Source organism: Leucopleurus acutus, assembly GCF_964270905.1.
Source record: "Leucopleurus acutus genome assembly, chromosome: 16".
NCBI classification, from domain to species: Eukaryota; Metazoa; Chordata; class Mammalia; order Artiodactyla; family Delphinidae; genus Leucopleurus; species Leucopleurus acutus.
Genome location: NC_139158.1, coordinates 38,289,627 through 38,305,493, shown reverse-complemented (window position 1 = coordinate 38,305,493; position 15,867 = coordinate 38,289,627). Strand labels below are relative to the sequence as shown.

The 15,867-nt window shown below is 63.7% G+C and overlaps 3 protein-coding genes across 4 annotated transcripts; 1 reads left to right on the top strand and 2 right to left on the bottom strand.

Annotated features, from left to right (window-relative positions):
• Positions 1-3,947: 3,947 nt before the first annotated feature.
• On the bottom strand, positions 3,948-5,703 carry RPUSD1 (RNA pseudouridine synthase domain containing 1; the record flags this gene model as incomplete). 2 transcript variants are annotated; one of them, XM_082856568.1, is made up of 5 exons in its annotated part: positions 3,948-4,375; positions 4,809-4,910; positions 5,064-5,166; positions 5,298-5,421; positions 5,495-5,703. In XM_082856568.1, the coding sequence occupies 5 exons, from the start codon at positions 5,701-5,703 to the stop codon at positions 3,948-3,950; spliced, it is 966 nt and encodes a 321-aa protein (XP_082712694.1). The 2 variants fall into 2 exon arrangements, with proteins under 2 accessions (XP_082712694.1, XP_082712695.1); XM_082856569.1 differs by having other exon boundaries at positions 5,543-5,676.
• Positions 5,704-6,632: 929 nt separating this feature from the next.
• Positions 6,633-14,803, top strand: CHTF18 (chromosome transmission fidelity factor 18; the record flags this gene model as incomplete). Its single annotated transcript, XM_082856473.1, has 22 exons — positions 6,633-6,723; positions 6,942-7,136; positions 7,219-7,369; positions 7,535-7,703; positions 8,074-8,166; positions 8,261-8,313; positions 8,446-8,590; positions 8,912-9,121; positions 9,625-9,722; positions 10,000-10,123; positions 10,203-10,354; positions 10,479-10,572; positions 10,819-10,917; positions 11,060-11,190; positions 11,433-11,604; positions 12,444-12,668; positions 12,750-12,899; positions 12,992-13,122; positions 13,763-13,907; positions 14,011-14,124; positions 14,534-14,591; positions 14,667-14,803. The coding sequence occupies 22 exons, from the start codon at positions 6,633-6,635 to the stop codon at positions 14,801-14,803; spliced, it is 2,937 nt and encodes a 978-aa protein (XP_082712599.1).
• Positions 14,804-15,150: 347 nt separating this feature from the next.
• Positions 15,151-15,539, bottom strand: GNG13 (G protein subunit gamma 13; the record flags this gene model as incomplete). The annotated part of the gene is made up of 2 exons (XM_082856421.1): positions 15,151-15,256; positions 15,442-15,539. The coding sequence occupies 2 exons, from the start codon at positions 15,537-15,539 to the stop codon at positions 15,151-15,153; spliced, it is 204 nt and encodes a 67-aa protein (XP_082712547.1).
• Between the last annotated feature and the right edge of the window lie 328 nt (positions 15,540-15,867).

Below are 15,867 nucleotides of genomic sequence, written 5' to 3'. Positions count from 1 at the left end.
CCAAGAGGGCTCTGGAGCCTTGAGCCCCCATGACATGGGTTCAGCCGCTGAACAACTACCACCTGCATCAAGGGCCACACATGCCCATCGAGCCAGCCCCGCAGACAAGCAGAGGTGCTGACCCTGGGGGACCGACAGCTGGAGGGACCAGCTGAGGATCGCTCCCCGGCCCCTGGATAGGCCCCATGGGAGTCCAGCTGCAGCATCTAGAGCTGGAGGGCACCCAGAGCTTGTGGTGACAGCCCCTCTCCCCTGAAAACTGTCCAGTGACTCCCCGTCCAGCTGGCCCAGGATGGGCTTCCCAGGGCCCCTTGGCCACCAGGAGGGCCAGCTCAGCTCCATCTGGCAGGGTGTGTGGCAGTGAGGACAGTGACCCCCAGGGTCTGGAGGGGGGCGGGGTCCAGGGAGCAGGTCCCACTGGAGGTGGGCAGGCTCACCCTGGGCTCTAGCACTGACCCTCTGAGGCTGGCTGGTCAGCTCTGGAGCAGTCAGTTTTGGCTGAGGGCTTGCTGGAGCTCTGGGTGCTGAGGGGTCTGTGGGGGTGGGATGTCACTTGGTGGTGGGGTCTCCACCCACCCCAGGGTCCAGGCCTGGCTGAAGGACACTCCCCATAGGCCAGTGAGTGCAGGAGGCCAGATGCTGGCTGCCCATTTTGGGTTTGGCCTCTAGGGAAGCCCAAGGCCCCGGGTGGACAAATGACCACAGCAACAGAGCAAGTGCTGGGCTGTAGAGAGTCACACCCATCCCCAGCTCTGTCCTGTACTGCTCGTGGAATCCGGCCCCCGCCAGCAGCATGGCACAATGCTCGCCGTACACACGAGGAGACTGAGGCCCACGCTGGCTGACGGCTTGTCCCTGTCCACACAGAGTGAGCAGGGGCAGGGTTGGGCACTTGGGTGTGCTCCTGACCTGCCGGCATTGTGCCCCCTGGAGCATGACCGCTCACGGGCTGCCCCACAGTAGGCTGTGGGGGGCAGATGGACTGGGTGGACCCCATGTCCTGGGGCCAACGGGAGAGGCAGCATACCTGTAGGGAGCAAGGTCGGGATCTGTGGTCCTGGGGGTCCTCAGAGGGGCTGACAGGGCTCTTCAGGGGGAGGAGCCAGGCTGTGGGGAGCGGGGAAATATACATGGAACATCCCCAGGGCAGTTCCTACCCATGGGCCCCTGTTGCCCTTCCATCCTGCCTTCCCTCCCTCCGTGGCTGCCTGTCTGTCTGTCCAGTCTACCCCTCTTCCTGTCTGTCTTGTCGCTTGCTCTGCAGGCTCAGCCCATGGGCCCTGAGCCAGGCTGTCATGCCCAGGTCAGTGCTCTGCGGCGGGTCACGCCTGCCCTCCGCTCTCCCCTAGGCCCCTCCTCAGCCAACTGGTCCTACCCTGCAGACCATCAGTCAGGGTCGTCCCAAGGCCCCAACCTGGCTGACCTCCTCAGGCCATTTGGCAGTAAGCAGGGGCTGGAGCCCCAGGGCCACGTGGTGGCGGCGGCTGTGTGCTCCTGTCCCTGTGGCTGGGGTCGGGGGTGGGGGCCCTGGAGGCTGGTTCCTGGCCCAGCCGAGACTTCTGGCTACAGAAGGGTGGGGATGGGGGTGACCCTTGGCTCCCTGGCCTCACCAGCAGCTTCCTGGGACCTGAGCGGGGGGACAGCAATGATGCCAGCCAGCTGAAGAAAAATGATTCTCTCTGTCCTGGCATGAGAAACGCCCTCCAGAGTTCAGGACCTGTGCCCCAGGGAGGGCCCCAACATGTGGCCAGTCGCTGGGGCACAGGGAGGAAGACCTGGCCACCCTTTGGGGTGTTGTGGGGTAGCCCTGCCTGAGCTGGGTGGGGAGGGGCCCCTGGGGGCCCCTGGAAGGAAGGGCTGTCAGGGTGGTCCTGGCTTGGCCACAGCCCCTGTAGGTCCAGACCCTCTGGCAGGTGCCAGCAGTTGGGAAGCACCTGGGTGTGTCCATGGGAAATGGAACTTCCAAAGGTCACCGCAGTCTCAAGAGGACAGAGCTATGAGGGGCCGGGGTCAGCAGTGACCCTGTGTGGCAACAGCAGGCATGACAGTGGCTGAGTACCGCCCAGAGGTGTAGGGGGTGGGGCCGTGAGGAGGGGGCGTGGGGAGAGGCGGGAAGCCTGCACAAAGTGGGCTCACGGCCCTGAGTCCTTTGGGGACCATTCTTTCATTCTCTATACACACTCACTGAGCAGGGTCTGTGGGCCGGGCCACGCTGGGGGTGAGGGGCTGATGCTCCGCAGGGACCTAAGGAGGAGACAGTGGTGAAATGCTGAGAAGGGGGTGAAACAGGTAAGAGTTGATGGCAGAGGAGGGCATTAGGGTGTGGGGGGGCAGATGGTGGCGGGGAGAGGAGGGCAGAGGGTGAAGGTAGTGGGAAGGAGGTGGAGCGGAGGGTGGTGGGGGGAGAGGTGGGGCAGTCCTCAGCAAGGAGGTGAGGTGCTGGGAGTGCCAGGAAGGTGATGCTCTCCCACCCCGCCCCCATCTGACGAGAAAGGGTTGTGCTGGGCACATCACAGTAGCCATCCATCTGTCCGGGCTGCTGCCCCGTGGGTCCCTCCGATCCTGTTACAGATGAGGAGACGGGGGAGCAGAGGCTGGGGCCTGGGTCTCTGCAGAGCCCCCATGCGGGGTGGGGGTGGGGTGGGGGGCTGCCTCTGGCTCCACCCGGGCTGAGAGCTTGCTGTGGTTACAGGTGGGGTGAGCCCAGGAGCCCCACAATAGGGCCTGTCTGCCTTGGCCGGCCAAGAGGAGGGGCCTAGCCTAGTTGGGCACAGGGACATGGTGTGTGACCTCAAACTGGCTGGAGGCCTAGGCGCCAGCCCTCCCGTGGCATTCTGAGGTGTTGGAGGGCCCCAAGGTTTGCACTGTGAGGGCAGCAGCTCTACGGAGAACCCTGGTGGGACCAGGTGGATGCTCTGATGGTTTTGGCTGTGGGTCTTGGGGTCCTCCAGGGATGCAGCTGACCCAGCTCTGTCCCCTACTCAGAGCCCAGCCCCCACACCAGGGCTGCAGGGTGTTCACTGAATGGGGGGTGGGCAGGTCAGCAGCTAGGATTATAAGGTCCGTCCTGGCTCCTGTTGGGGTCTAGGGCAAAGGTCTGTCCAGTGAAGGGATGGGGTGGGGGTGTGAGCCCCCTGAAATCCCCACATCAGGCACATTCATGGTCACTTGCAGGGTCAGTCATTGAGCGTTTATTCCCAGTTCTCAGAGCTCAGCTATGGCTGGGGAGGCGTGGCCGTGTTGTGGGGATGGAGGAGGGGGGGGCTGGTGGGCTGCCCTTGCTCCCAGGCTGAGGTCCTGCCTGGAAATTGCCAGGCAGGTGACGGAGGCAGCAGCCGCAATTAGGGGCCCGGAAGACCCCATGGAGCAGCGCTCAGGGCAGGCCTGGAGGGATGGCACGTGAGGTGGGGGCTGAGGAGTGTGGCCCACACCCACCTCCATGTGAGACGCTCAGGATGCAGGTGGAGGGGGAAGAGTCTAGCAGAAGCAAAGGCACAAGGTCAGACGGGCCTAGCAAGGAGGGTTGAGGTCTGCAGATGAAGAACCCAGCCAGGCTGGGGTGATGGCCACAGAGGGTCCAAGCAAAGCAGCGTGGAGCACGGTGCTCTGGGGTGTTGGCTGGGGGCCCAGGAGGAGCCCACCTTGAGGGTGGCCCAGGTCCTGGCTCTGCCTCTTCCAGAGTGACCCCGATCAAGTCTACAAATAAGTTCCTGGGGTTGAGGCTCTAGAACCAGGGAGGTGCTCTGGGGCAGTTTGTGGGGGTTGGGGTGTTGGGAGGGAGGCCCATGTGGGTCCCACAGCCCAAGAGCTTAATCCTCTGGAATTGCAGCTGCCTGGCTCCCCCTGCTGGCCAGGCCTGGCCATTGCAGGGATGTGTCCAGGACTCTGACCTGCAGCCCCCAACCGTTGGAGTCCCAGCCTGCCATCCCCACCCCAGCACGATGCTCTCAGTTGTCCGGCTCCAGCGTCCACTCCGACAGCCACTTCAGGCAGGAGGCCCGCTGTGCTTCTGTCTCAGGGAGCTTGGCAGGGGGCGGTGGGGGCCGGCCCGGCCCGGGCAGGGGCGTGGAGGGGCTGCAGGGCCTGGGGCCCCCTTCTGTGGGGTCAGGGTCTGGGGCAGCCCGCAGGACCTGGACGAGCTCGTCCAGTGGCTGCACCAGGGTGTGGGGGCTCCAGCAGGCATCGAGGGTGGGCACGAAGGGGTCGGGCGTGCAGGCCTCCACGCACTCGGTGCATGTGGGGATGCGCAGGTAGAAGGCGTGGAGCATCATGCGGAAGGGCTGGTCCTCCTGGTTCGAGGCCTGGCCATAGGTCTGGTCCCCCACGATGGGGTGGCCCAGGGCGCTGCAGTGCACGCGCAGCTGGTGCGTCCGTCCTTTGGGGAGGAGAGGGGGCCAGTCAGGCGGGGGCGCCACCCCATGCCCACCCCCTACCCATTCACGTCATGCCCAGCACCGTCCTTGAAGCCTCACACAACCCCTGGGGGCAGCAGACCTCCCCGTTTCATGCCACAAAGACGTCAGAACTCAGAACAGAAGCGACTTCTGGGGTTGCCCCTGGTGAGGCCAGGGCGATGCTCGATCAACTAGAGAACCCAGGCCAGAGCGACCTCGTACAGGGCAAGAGGCTGCAGGCTGTGAGGCTGAGTGTGGGGGAGGAGTCAGCCTGGCCAGCAACGCTGGGAGACCCTGGGCAGGTTCCTTTCCTGTGTGATGGGGACACTTCGGTGCCCTGTGCCAGGAGATGCCCAAGGCAGGACACCATCAGCAGATAGGAAGGAGACCTGGGCACACGCGCCCTGGACACACCCGTGAGAGGCTGCAACAGCACTTTGGAGACAGGATCACCTGCATACAGTCCGTGTTCCAGGACCACCAGCTCAGTGAGGCTTGGTTTTGGGTTCTCACAGCCTGAAGGGAGCAAGGAAAGCCCAGAGAGTTGGCTGGGCCAGCTCCATGGCTGAGTCCACCCCAATCCCAGGTCGCCTGCCCGGGTTGCCCCAGCCTACTCAGGGTCCCCACTGGACGACTGTGCCCCTGGCCCCCACCCCCTGCCCTCCGTACCCTGTGTGCCCTCAATGCACATGGTGTGGGTCCGGCCTTCTGTGCTGTTCTTTCCAATAGCATAGCTGATGGTCATTCGGCTCTCCTGGACGTGCCCCCGCACCTGCCAGGAAGGGGGTCACACGCTGCTCACGGGGTCACCCACCACTGCTGGGAAACCCATCTGACAGCCAGAGGCTATCAAAGTGGATTGAGAGTTGGAGTCTCCTGCTCCAAGGACCAGCTGGGCCTTACCAGAGCCAGATAAGCCTTGGTGACTCTCCGGTCCTTGAAGCACCTGTAGGCACTGCCTGCGGCTGCCTTGTTCAGGGCCACACAGAGTGCCCCGCTGGTGGAGAAGTCCAGTTGGTGGCAGAACCTGGCATGGGGCAGAGGATCAGTGGTGGCTGGGCCGTGGGCCGCTTCCCACCGATGGAGGCTGCTGTGGGTACCTGAACCCGTAGCAGGTGTCAGGGTCGGCCAGCTCTGGGAAGCGGTGCCGCAGCTGCTTCTGGAGGGTCAGCGTCTCCCACCAGGACTTGCTGTCGATGCGCACATCCCAGTGCTTGTTCACCACCAGGAAGTCACGGCTCCGGTACACGACACACAGGTTCTCCACGCTGCCTGGCTCCATGGTGGCTGCAATGCAGGGCAAGTGCATGGAGTGGGGTCATGGGGTGCCCAGCCCACATCAGGGTCCTGCCCACCTGGCGTGGACACCCCTGCTCCCCAGGGCCCTGGGTCTGAAGCCACCGAGGCTGTGTCAGGCAAGCTTGCAGACCTACTGTGTGCCTGCACTCCCACCTCTGAGTCAAGTAGCAGGGTGTCAAGTAGCAGGGGTCTGGCCAATATCAGGGGAGCTAGTGTTGCCCTAGGCTCTGGCTGTGGGTTAGTCCTGCCAGACCCGGGCCTGGGGAGAAGCAGTCTTGCCCTCCAGCCTGCTCCCACGGACCCTTCCCGGACGGGCCACGGACGCGCGATAGGAGCCTTTTCCTGAGTGGGGTGGGGTGCAGGGCAGGGGATGGGGCTCTCCCTCTCCCACGTAGACGTCCCCTGCCCTGCCTCCCCTCCGAGGAACCCTCGCCTCCCGCGTCTGATGGGCACAGGCGGAGAGGTGCCCGGCGGACTCCACTGCGAACACTTCCCGCGCCCCTGCCCATTCCGAGATCGACCTGCAGCTGAGCTGCGCCGTCTGGGCCCCCGATGCTGCTGCCCGGCCCTGGCTCCTGCCCTCGCGTCTCCCTGCCTCGTGGCCCAGCAGCCCCGGAGCAGTCACTTGGACCACAGAGGTGCGCCTCGCCGGGCCCAGCCTGGGCGCTCAGTCCCGCCCACGTCCCGCCCACGTCCCGCCCACGGCGCAGACGGGCGGCCGTGCTGACCAATGGAGAGCGCCCGGATCCCGCCGCTCCAGCTCCAACGTACGGACTCAGCCCCGCCCGGCCTGCGCGCGCAGCCCCGCCCACGCCCCGCCCCTCCCGCTGACCAATGGCGAGCGTCCGGATACGCCGGCCGTTGATTGGCGGCGCCGGGTCGCTTTGGGCAGGAGCTGCGCGCTGGGCGCGGGAGGTTCGCAGCCGGCGGCGGGCGGCCATGGAGGACTACGAGCGGGAGCTGTACGGCGTCGAGGATGACTTCCACAGCCAGTTCGCGGCCGAGCTCGAGGTGCTGGCCGAGCTGGAAGGTAGGCGTGGGCACTGCCGTGGCCTCGTCCCCCGTAGCTCGACAGGGGTCTGGCCCACCCGGGGATTCCAGGAGGGCTGCTCGGAGGGGAGGCGCGAAGGCCGGGAGGCAGCAACAACCTGAGAGAGAGCAGGGCCCTGCAGCGCCGCCGACCTCGGGGGCTGTGACTGTGTGCAGACGAAATGCTCTGCATGACTGCTGTGAGTTTTCTCTCCGCAGGGACAACCGCCATGTCGCCTTCCAGGGACCCCTGGCCCACCGTGGGCCGGCCCCGCCTGACGTTCGAGGAGACCATTGCTGGAGGGAACGCTGCCACTCCCTGCTCTCCAGGCGGACCTCCAAGGAACAGCAAGGGCGGTGCCAGGAAGAGGCAGCTGGCCGCTGACATCCACGGGGACAGACCCCTGCCCCTTAGTATGTTTTCCGGGGGCCCAGAGCATAGGGGTGGGGTTCGAGGCTGGAGAAGGACCTCTGTTCCTTCCATGTGTCTCCCCAGCCCCCAAGGTCAAACGGTCCAGGCTGGAGGCTGCCAGGAGACTGAACTTCAGGTCCGATGAGATGGAAGAGCCGCTGCCTCCTGACTCCCCGACTCAGGACATCACCCCCCCGCCGAGTCCTGAGGTCCCTGCTGAACTATGGGGCAAGGGGTGTGTAGCTTGGGGTACAGGTATCTCAGTATCTTAGAAGGATCTGGTTTCTTCGACAACGTCTTGAGGGCTGGGGATTGGGGGTCTGTGGGAGGGCTGGGTAGCCAGCAGTGGATCCAAGTCCCTTCCCCAGGAATCCCCAAGATGGTCATGGTCCCTTCCCAGGCCCTTGGACACTGGGGCTGATGTGGGTCTCACTAAGGCCTCGCCAGCCGCCCGCAATCCTGTCCTGAGGCGGCCCCCTGTCTTGGAGGACTACATCAATGTGACCTCCACCGACGGCGACCGGGCCTTTCTAGTGCTTCGGGCTGACCCAGTGGGCACTGGGGTCCAGGTGGGTGCTGTGCAGACACGAGCGGGGGCCTGGACATCACATCCCCTACCCTGACCCTGGGAACCCCTCTAGAGGTCCATCTGGCCTCTAGTCTTCCACTCGGGAGAGCCATCTTTCTCCTTCACTTTTCTCCTCTTTCTCTTCTTTTTTCTTCTTCTCCTTCTTTTTACTTCTTTTCTTCTTTTCTCTTCTCCTCCACCTTAGATCTGCTGCCATTCCAATGATCCCTTGGGGTCCCTGGTGAGAAGGGGCTCCTTGTGGCCCGTTGATGCTAGGAAATGCCATCTAGGTCCCTGAGCACTGTTGGGAGGGGGGTTGTAGAAATCCCATAACCTAGAGGAGGGTGACTGATGCTCTCCCTTCCCTGCAGAGCCCTCTTCTTGACATCCGGTGGCGTGGCCGTGGCCAGCTGGACCTGCTGGGTGTGTCCTTTGCCTCCCTGAAGGAGAAGATCGACAGCGAGGTAGGGTCTGCTGGGGTTTGCTGGGAAGGGAGAGGTAGCTCAGGGGTGAATGGCTGGCTGAGCCATCCTGATTCCAACCCCATTGTCTGCACAGCGGCGGCAGCGACTGCTGGAAGAGGCCCAGCGGCTCTCGGACACACTGTGCAGGTGACACAGTGGGCCCCTCCACCTCTGAGGTCCTCACCGGTCCTTGGACTGCTGACCACCAGCATGTATTCTGGGGGGTGTGATCCCTGCATGGGGTTAAGGCCCAGTGGCTCAGGGCACAATGCTCTCCAGTCTTAGGTCAGAGGAGGTGGAGGAGGGGCCCCAGCCCTCGGGGGCCTCTGAGGAGGAGCCGGCTGACAGCCAAGATGCTTCCCAGCATTGCCTCTGGGTGGATGAGTTCGCACCCCAACGCTATACGGAGCTGCTCAGTGACGATGTGAGGTCCTGTTTTTGCTTAAGCGAAGTGTGACTGGCTTCTTTGTTGCCGAGAGAAAGTACTTAGGGCCTAGCAGGTCTTCATTTTGCCAGCCCACAGAGAGGTCAGGATTTGGAGAACGGATTTGACCAGCCTCGTTGAATTGTAGGTGGGGAAACTGAGGCCAGTACAGAGCCTTTCACCGGTCATCACTTGTCATTCAGCCTCAGCATCACTGTGTGTGTCTTTGGGCTCATGACAGTAGGGTGACATGAGGGGCAGGCACTAGGAGTCCCTGGTGCTGGTGGCTGCCCCCCCCAGGCTGGGCCTCTCTTCTTGCAGTTCACCAACCGCTGCCTCCTCAAGTGGCTGAAGCTGTGGGACTTGGTGGTGTTTGGCCGAGAGCGGCCCACCCGGAAGCCCAGACCCAGTGTGGAACCGGCCCGTGGTGGCAAGGAGGCCACAGCCTCCAGCAAGTGGAAAAGCCACGGACAGGTGCTAGAGGAGATGCTGGAGGCTGAGCTGGATCCAAGCGGGCGGCCCCGGCAGAAGGTGAGCCCACCTGGCTGTGGGCTGTTCTCTGGATGGCTGGCACCTTTGCAGCCTCTGGGGGCCATGAGGCACATTTACTGCCCCCGAGGGTGTAGGTGGAACGATGTCAGGGTCTAGGTGAGGAGTGTCAGCAACGTGAGCTGGGAATTGAGTCCTTTACTTCTAATGACTTAGATAAGACTAGCACTCCTTGCAGGGCCCTGCACCTCCCCACAGTGATTATGCTGGACTGTGGGTGGGTTCTGGCTGTTAGTCACGTCAGTAACAGCTGTGTCCTTGTCAGGTACAAATGTCACTCACTTCAGGCAAGGCTTTATTCTCGCTTTGCACGACCAGCAGGCAGGGGCTTGTTTTCCTTTGGTGACTGGGGCAGGGCAGGAGAACATCTCTTAGCACTGAGCTTCAGGGGATAGGATTTTTAGTCTCTGGCGGTTGGGTCAGGGTCTCCCAGAGTCCGTGAGGTGGTGTGGGTTACAGCACGTTTTCTCCTGCTTCGGCTGCAGGTGGCGCTGCTGTGTGGGCCCCCAGGGCTGGGCAAGACCACCCTGGCCCATGTGATCGCGCGGCACGCTGGGTACTCTGTGGTGGAAATGAACGCGAGGTGAGTTGGGGGAGGGCCAGGTCTCCTTTTGTCTTGGTATGTCTGGTCGAGCCTGGGATACAACCCTGAAAGCCTGGGGGTGGTGGGCTGTGGAATTGTCCATCCTCAGGGCTCACTGGGATTTGGCCACAGTGTCATGGGGTGGCCTTGTGTAGTATCCGTGAGTTGTACACGTGGTGGCTCTGCCCTGGGAAATTGTCTTGCTGGGGACACTGGCTGCTGCCCTGGCTGAGGCCATGGCTGCCCTGACAGCCCCTCCCTGGCCTCTTGGTTCTAGTGATGACCGCAGCCCTGAGGCCTTCCGAACGCGCATCGAGGCAGCCACGCAGATGGAGTCGGTGTTGGGCACTGGTGGGAAGCCCAACTGCCTGGTTATCGATGAGATCGACGGGGCCCCCACGGTGGGCCTCCTGGGTGTGCTGCGGCCGGGTGGGCAGGCAGTGGGGGCTGTGACTCACCTCCGTCTGCATGTCCCCTCAGGCCGCCATCAATGTTCTCCTGAGCGTCTTGGATCGCCAGGGCCGACAGGAGGCAGAGCCAGGGGGCCCTGCTGTGCCCACGGGCGGGGGGCGGCGGCGCCGGGCGGAAGGGGGGATCCTGATGAGGCCCATCATCTGCATCTGCAATGACCAGTGAGTGGGGCGGGGCGGGACGGGGTCTCCGCTGGGTGGGCGTGCCCCATGCCTGCTGGGCTGTGGCACGCACCCTGGCGGCCCTGGCCAGGTGGGCTCGCTGTGCAAACCGCTCATCCCACAGGTTCGTGCCCTCCCTTCGGCAGCTGAAGCAGCAGGCACTCCTGCTCCACTTCCCGCCCACGCTGCCCTCCAGGCTCACACAGCGGCTCCAGGAGGTCCGTGAGGGCTGCCCTCCCTCTGCCGTCAGGCCCCCAGCCTCCCAGCTGGTCCCAGGATATGGGGTGGAGGTGCTGGGACAGTTTGGTCTCTGGTGGTGGGTGGTTCCAAGCAGCGACCGAGGTCCTTCCTCAGGGATTTTCGGCCTTTGCTTCCCATAGGACAGGAGCTGACCCCTGTTTCTAGGGAGGAGGTGGCTTTAGGGTGGGGGTCGGGGGGACTCTCACCCTCTCACTTCCCTGCAGATCTCCCTGCGGCGGGGCATGCGGCCTGACCCTGGCGCGCTGGCGGCCCTCTGCGAGAAGACAGACAACGACATCCGCGCCTGCATCAATGCCCTACAGGTGGGCAGGTGGCCGTGGCGGGGGTGGGGCAGGGGCAGCCAGCAGCCAGCACTCCCCCATCCCCGCACCACCGCCGTGTCTAGTTTCTACATGGGTGGGGGGTCAGCCACTCTCACCGCCCCACCCCCCACCCCATGTCCAGTTCCTGCATGGGCGGGGCCAGCGGGAGCTGAGCGTTCAGGCTGTGCAGACCATACGCATTGGCCTCAAGGACCAGCACAAGGGCCTCTTCTCCGTGTGGCAGGAGGTCTTCCAGCTGCCCCAGGCCCGGAGGTAGGTAGGCCAGCCCCAGTCTGGGATGCCAGCCAGCTCTGCCTTTGCTGACGGGGTGTGAGGCTGCACGGCCCTGGGGGCTGCTTGGCTCTGCCTCGGCCTCCCTCACTGTCCCTTCTCGGGGACCTCAGGGTATCGTAAACGTATACGAGCTGGTGCCGCTGGGAGGGAAAGGGTGGGCAGGGCTGGGTCCAGGGTGATGGGGCGGGGGCTCCACTCCAGCCTCAGGGCCCTCTCTGCAGGCACCGCGTGGGTCAGGACCCGACCCTGCCCTCCCACACACTCCTGCTCGGTGATGGGCACGTGGGTTCAGGGCCCCTCGCTACCAAGGTGCCCCTGACCGCGGCCTCTCAGCGGTTCTACCACATCTTGCATGTGGCCGCTTCTGCGGGTGAGCACGAAAAGGTGGTCCAGGTAACCATGCTCTACCTCAAACCTTTGCGGGGGGCTGAGGGGCAAGAGGCCAGCATCTGGCAGTGTTTCTCATCCCCAGACAGTGAGTGGGACACGCTTCAGATGGTGCTGAGCCCGAGGAGAAACAGGCGGGTGGGAGGGCGGGGAGTGGACACGGGGCATCGGGAGGCTTCTGAGAAGGGGTGGGAGCAGGGACAGGCTGGGAGGAAGGACTGACCCTGGCAGGAGGGGGATGGCCAGCGTGGGGTCATATGATGGGGTCACTCTGGCTGCTCTTGGGGAACTATCTGAAGGGCCCCGGCAGTAGCTGGAAGGGGCTGGATTCTGGATGTGAGCTGTGGGAACAAGGACGTGGGTGCACGTGGGGTGGAGAGCAGGTGGTGGATGCCCCCCATCCCCTGGGAAGCCTGGTGTAAGTTGCCTCCCTGGCTAAGCAGCTTTGGATTAGCAGCTGGGGATCCTTGCAAATCTGGAAATCCACTGTGTGGAGGGCAGTGTGGTGGCTGGAGGGGAGGGATTCCCACATGGAACAAGAGTGGGGGCTCTGTGTCCTTGATTCTGGTGAACAGAACTTCCTTTAGGGAGGGGTTGGGGGCTTCTTTCTCACATGTCTCAGGGTCTTGGGCGCACCAGAGTTGGGGTGGCAGGGTGGGCCTTCCTGGCCACCCCCATCCCCAGGGCCCTGTGGCTACTTGCTGGTGTCTGCAGCTGTGCCTGAGACCCTGGGCCTTGCAGGCAGGTGGGAGGGGAAGGGTCCCACTGTGTGGTGCTTGTGCTGTGGGCTGGGGGGGCGTGAGGCTGGAGGGGCTCAGGGAACTGGCCTGTCCACCTGCCTGCAGGGCCTTTTCGACAACTTCTTGCGGCTGAGGCTGCGGGACTCCAGCTTGGCAGCCGTGTGCATAGCACTTGACTGGCTGGCCTTCGACGACCTGCTGAGCCGGGCTGCCCACCACGGCCAGAGCTTCCAGCTGCTGCGCTACCTGCCCTTCCTGCCCCCGGCGTTCCACCTGCTCTTTGCCTCCAGCCATGTGCCGAGGATCACCTTTCCCACCAGCCAGCAGGAGGTGCGCCCCACGCCCTGCCCATACCCAGGGTCTAACACCGGGGCCCTGGGTGACTTGGTCCTCATCCGCCCTCCACCCCAGGCCCAGAATCGGATGAGCCGGACACACAACCTGATGCAGACGCTGGTGTCGGGCATCACGCCAGCCACCCGCAGCCGGGCTGCACCGCAGGCGCTCATCCTGGACACCCTCTGCCTGCTCCTGGACATCCTTGCACCCAAGCTGCGCCCTGTGAGTGCCTTGCCTGGAAGGGCTGTGGCTCCTGGTGGGGGCAGGCCCCTGGCCACGCTTAGCACCCCTGCCTGCTGCCCACCATCCCACAGGTGAGCACACAGCTGTACAGCGCCCGAGAGAAACAGCAGCTGGCCAGCCTCGTGGGCACCATGCTCGCCTATAGCCTCACCTACTGCCAGGAGCGCACGCCCGATGGGCAGTATGTCTACAGGCTGGAGCCGTGAGTCTGTGCAGCACCTGGGGTGGGGGTGCCTGGGGGCAGGAGGCTGGGGGGCTGGGCTCCAAGTGCCATGGTGATTGCTCGGCGTGAGTCTAAATGCATGGCTTTGGAGGTGTGAGTCTGTTTCCCCATTGGAGGGTGGGAGAGTCAGTCCTAGCTTATTCCTTGCCCAGATGTGACTGGGGGGTGGGCACAGCCCTGGGACCTGAGGTTTACTGCAGAGCCTCTCAGTGCCCCCAGGAGCTACCCCCAGAGGGCCCTTGAGCTCCCCAGGGCCCTGTTTCTCTGTCCTGAGAGGGTCGTGGGGATGGAGGACCGGCAGCAGTGGTGTCCAGATGCAGATCCTTGAGGCAGTAATGATGCTGGTTCCCAAGCACCCAGCCCCAGGCCTGAATCCAGGCCATGCCACGTTGTGTCAGTTCCTCCCTTGCAGCCTTCTTCAAGCCCACATACAGCTGGGGAAACAGAGGCTCAGAGTGGATAACACCCCTGCTGCCACAGAGCTGGGTGCGGCAGGGACAGGACTGGACCCGGTCCTGCATTGTTGCATTCCGGCAGTTGGGGTCGGTGCTAGTGAGTAGCTCCTGCCCCGTCTCTGCTGACTGAGTGTCCTGCCCTGCCCTGCTCACCCCGAGAGCAGGAACGTGGAGGATGTCTGCCGCTTTCCCGAGCTGCCCACCCGCAAGCCCCTCACCTACCAGGCCAAGCAGCTCATTGCCCGTGAGATTGAAGTGGAGAAGATGCGGCGGGTGGAGGCCTTGGCCCGGGCTAGGGTCGGCCCCCAGGTGAGCCCACCCCAGGCTTTGAGCAGAGCAGGGCCCTCAGAGTGGACACCATCCCTGGTATGATTCTGCCTAGTCAGCTCTCACTGTACGTGACTTCTTGTAGGTGGACGAGGGTCCCCTGGGGGGCACTGGGGAGAAAGGGGCGCAGCCATCTGCCCCATGCAGCCACGAGCAGCGGCTGGAGTGCATCCTGAAGAGAGCTGCCCTGGAGGAGCAGGTGTGGTAACCCTAACCCTAATGGGGGGCGGGGCTAGGTGGCCAGAGGGTGGGGCCACGTGGGCCTGGGTGGGCGACCTTGGAGTGCTATGGTTCTAAGTCCTGGAGGTCCAGCTCCCTGCTGTTCAGCATGATGGTTCCACCTGGCTTCAGTTTCTCATCTGGGCAGGATGCTGGCACCTCCCACCCTGGACCTGACCTTGGCAGGGAGCAGGCGACTGTGAGGGTGGTGAAGGGTGGAGGGAACACTTGCAGAGAGGGTCCGCGCTGGGGTGAGGGTAGGGGGCCATTGCCCAGAGGTGCCACGAGACCCCTCCTCCCTGGGAGATGGCCTCTGGGCCCTCCCACCAGGTAGGGGGCTGTCCGCTGTGGGTCAGCCCCCGTGAACCTGTCCGGCCTATCTCCTTTAGCCCGAGAGGGACTTCTTCGGTCGTGTGGTTGTCAAGAGAGCGGCAGCCCCGAGCACAGGTGTGTGGGGAGGTGGGGGTGGTTGAGGGACTGGGGTCAGGGTCGGGTGGAGGAACGACTGTGTGGCCCCTGCAGAGCACGCAGCCCCTGAGACTGACACGGCCGAGCAGCGCATGGGCACCGCGGTGGGCAGGAGCGACGTCTGGTTCCGCTTCAAGGAGGGCGTCTCCAACGCCGTGCGGCGCAGCCTGTACATCAGGGACCTGCTGTAGCCTGGGCCACACCAAGCCCCCAGGATCCATGCTGCCACCTTGGCTGTGCTAGATACTCTGACCCACACTTGACGTCCCCAGGATCTATGCTGGACACTGTGGGGGCTGTGCCAGACCCCCCTGTCCATGCCGGACACTCTGGGGTTGTGCCAGACACCCTGGATCCACACCGGCCACCCTGGAGCCACACCAGATGTCCCCAGATACACACTGGGTGCCTGGGTGTTGCTTTCTCTCTCCTAGAAAATGTACAAAAGCATGTACAGGCTTGAAAACTCTTCATAAAAGTCACACTTTTACAGAGTCGTTCTCTTCACAGGGAGGCGTGAGTCTGGGGTGTGGGGGCCTCACAGGATGGCACACTTGCCCTTCTCCACCCACGGGTTGTTCTTCATCAGGTCGGGGTTCAGGAAGGGGTCCTTGGGGATCCCGTCCTCAATCCACTTGAGGAGCCTGTGGGTGGGGAGGGGAGGGTGAGCACGAGGGCACCTGCCCTCCCTCAAGTGCTGCCTGATGGCAGTGTGTGGGGGTGTGGTCTTGGCTCATACAAATGAGCACAGAGCAGGGAAACGAGATGCAGATCATGGCTGGCCTTGGGTGGGGTGTGGCCGGGGCTCCATGGGGTCCTGGGGACTCACTCAGGGATAGTCTTGGATGACATCTCCCTCTTGAAGGCCAGCTGGTACTTGAGGCTCTCCACCTCTTTCTTCATCTGGGGCACGTCCCACTCCTCCATGGCATCCGGGGCTTCGGAAGTGGCCAGCCTGGGGCTAGAAGGTATGGGAGGAATCAACAGAGCCAGGGGGCTGCCAGCCTACGATCACCCTCCAGATGCTCCATCCCCACTGGTGAGCCCCCTCCCACCCCCCCAACAAAAGGAGGGAGGGAGCCCCCACCCTATCACACTGACACCAGCTCACTGCCTAGGGAGGCCCCCACAGCCTATGCCACTCACCAGGGTACAGGGCTGGAGCTGAGGCCCCACTAATGAGGCCCTGTGTGCCTGCCCCCCACCTCCCATGGGGCTAATTAACTGCAGAGAAAACTTTCCACCCCTACCCACC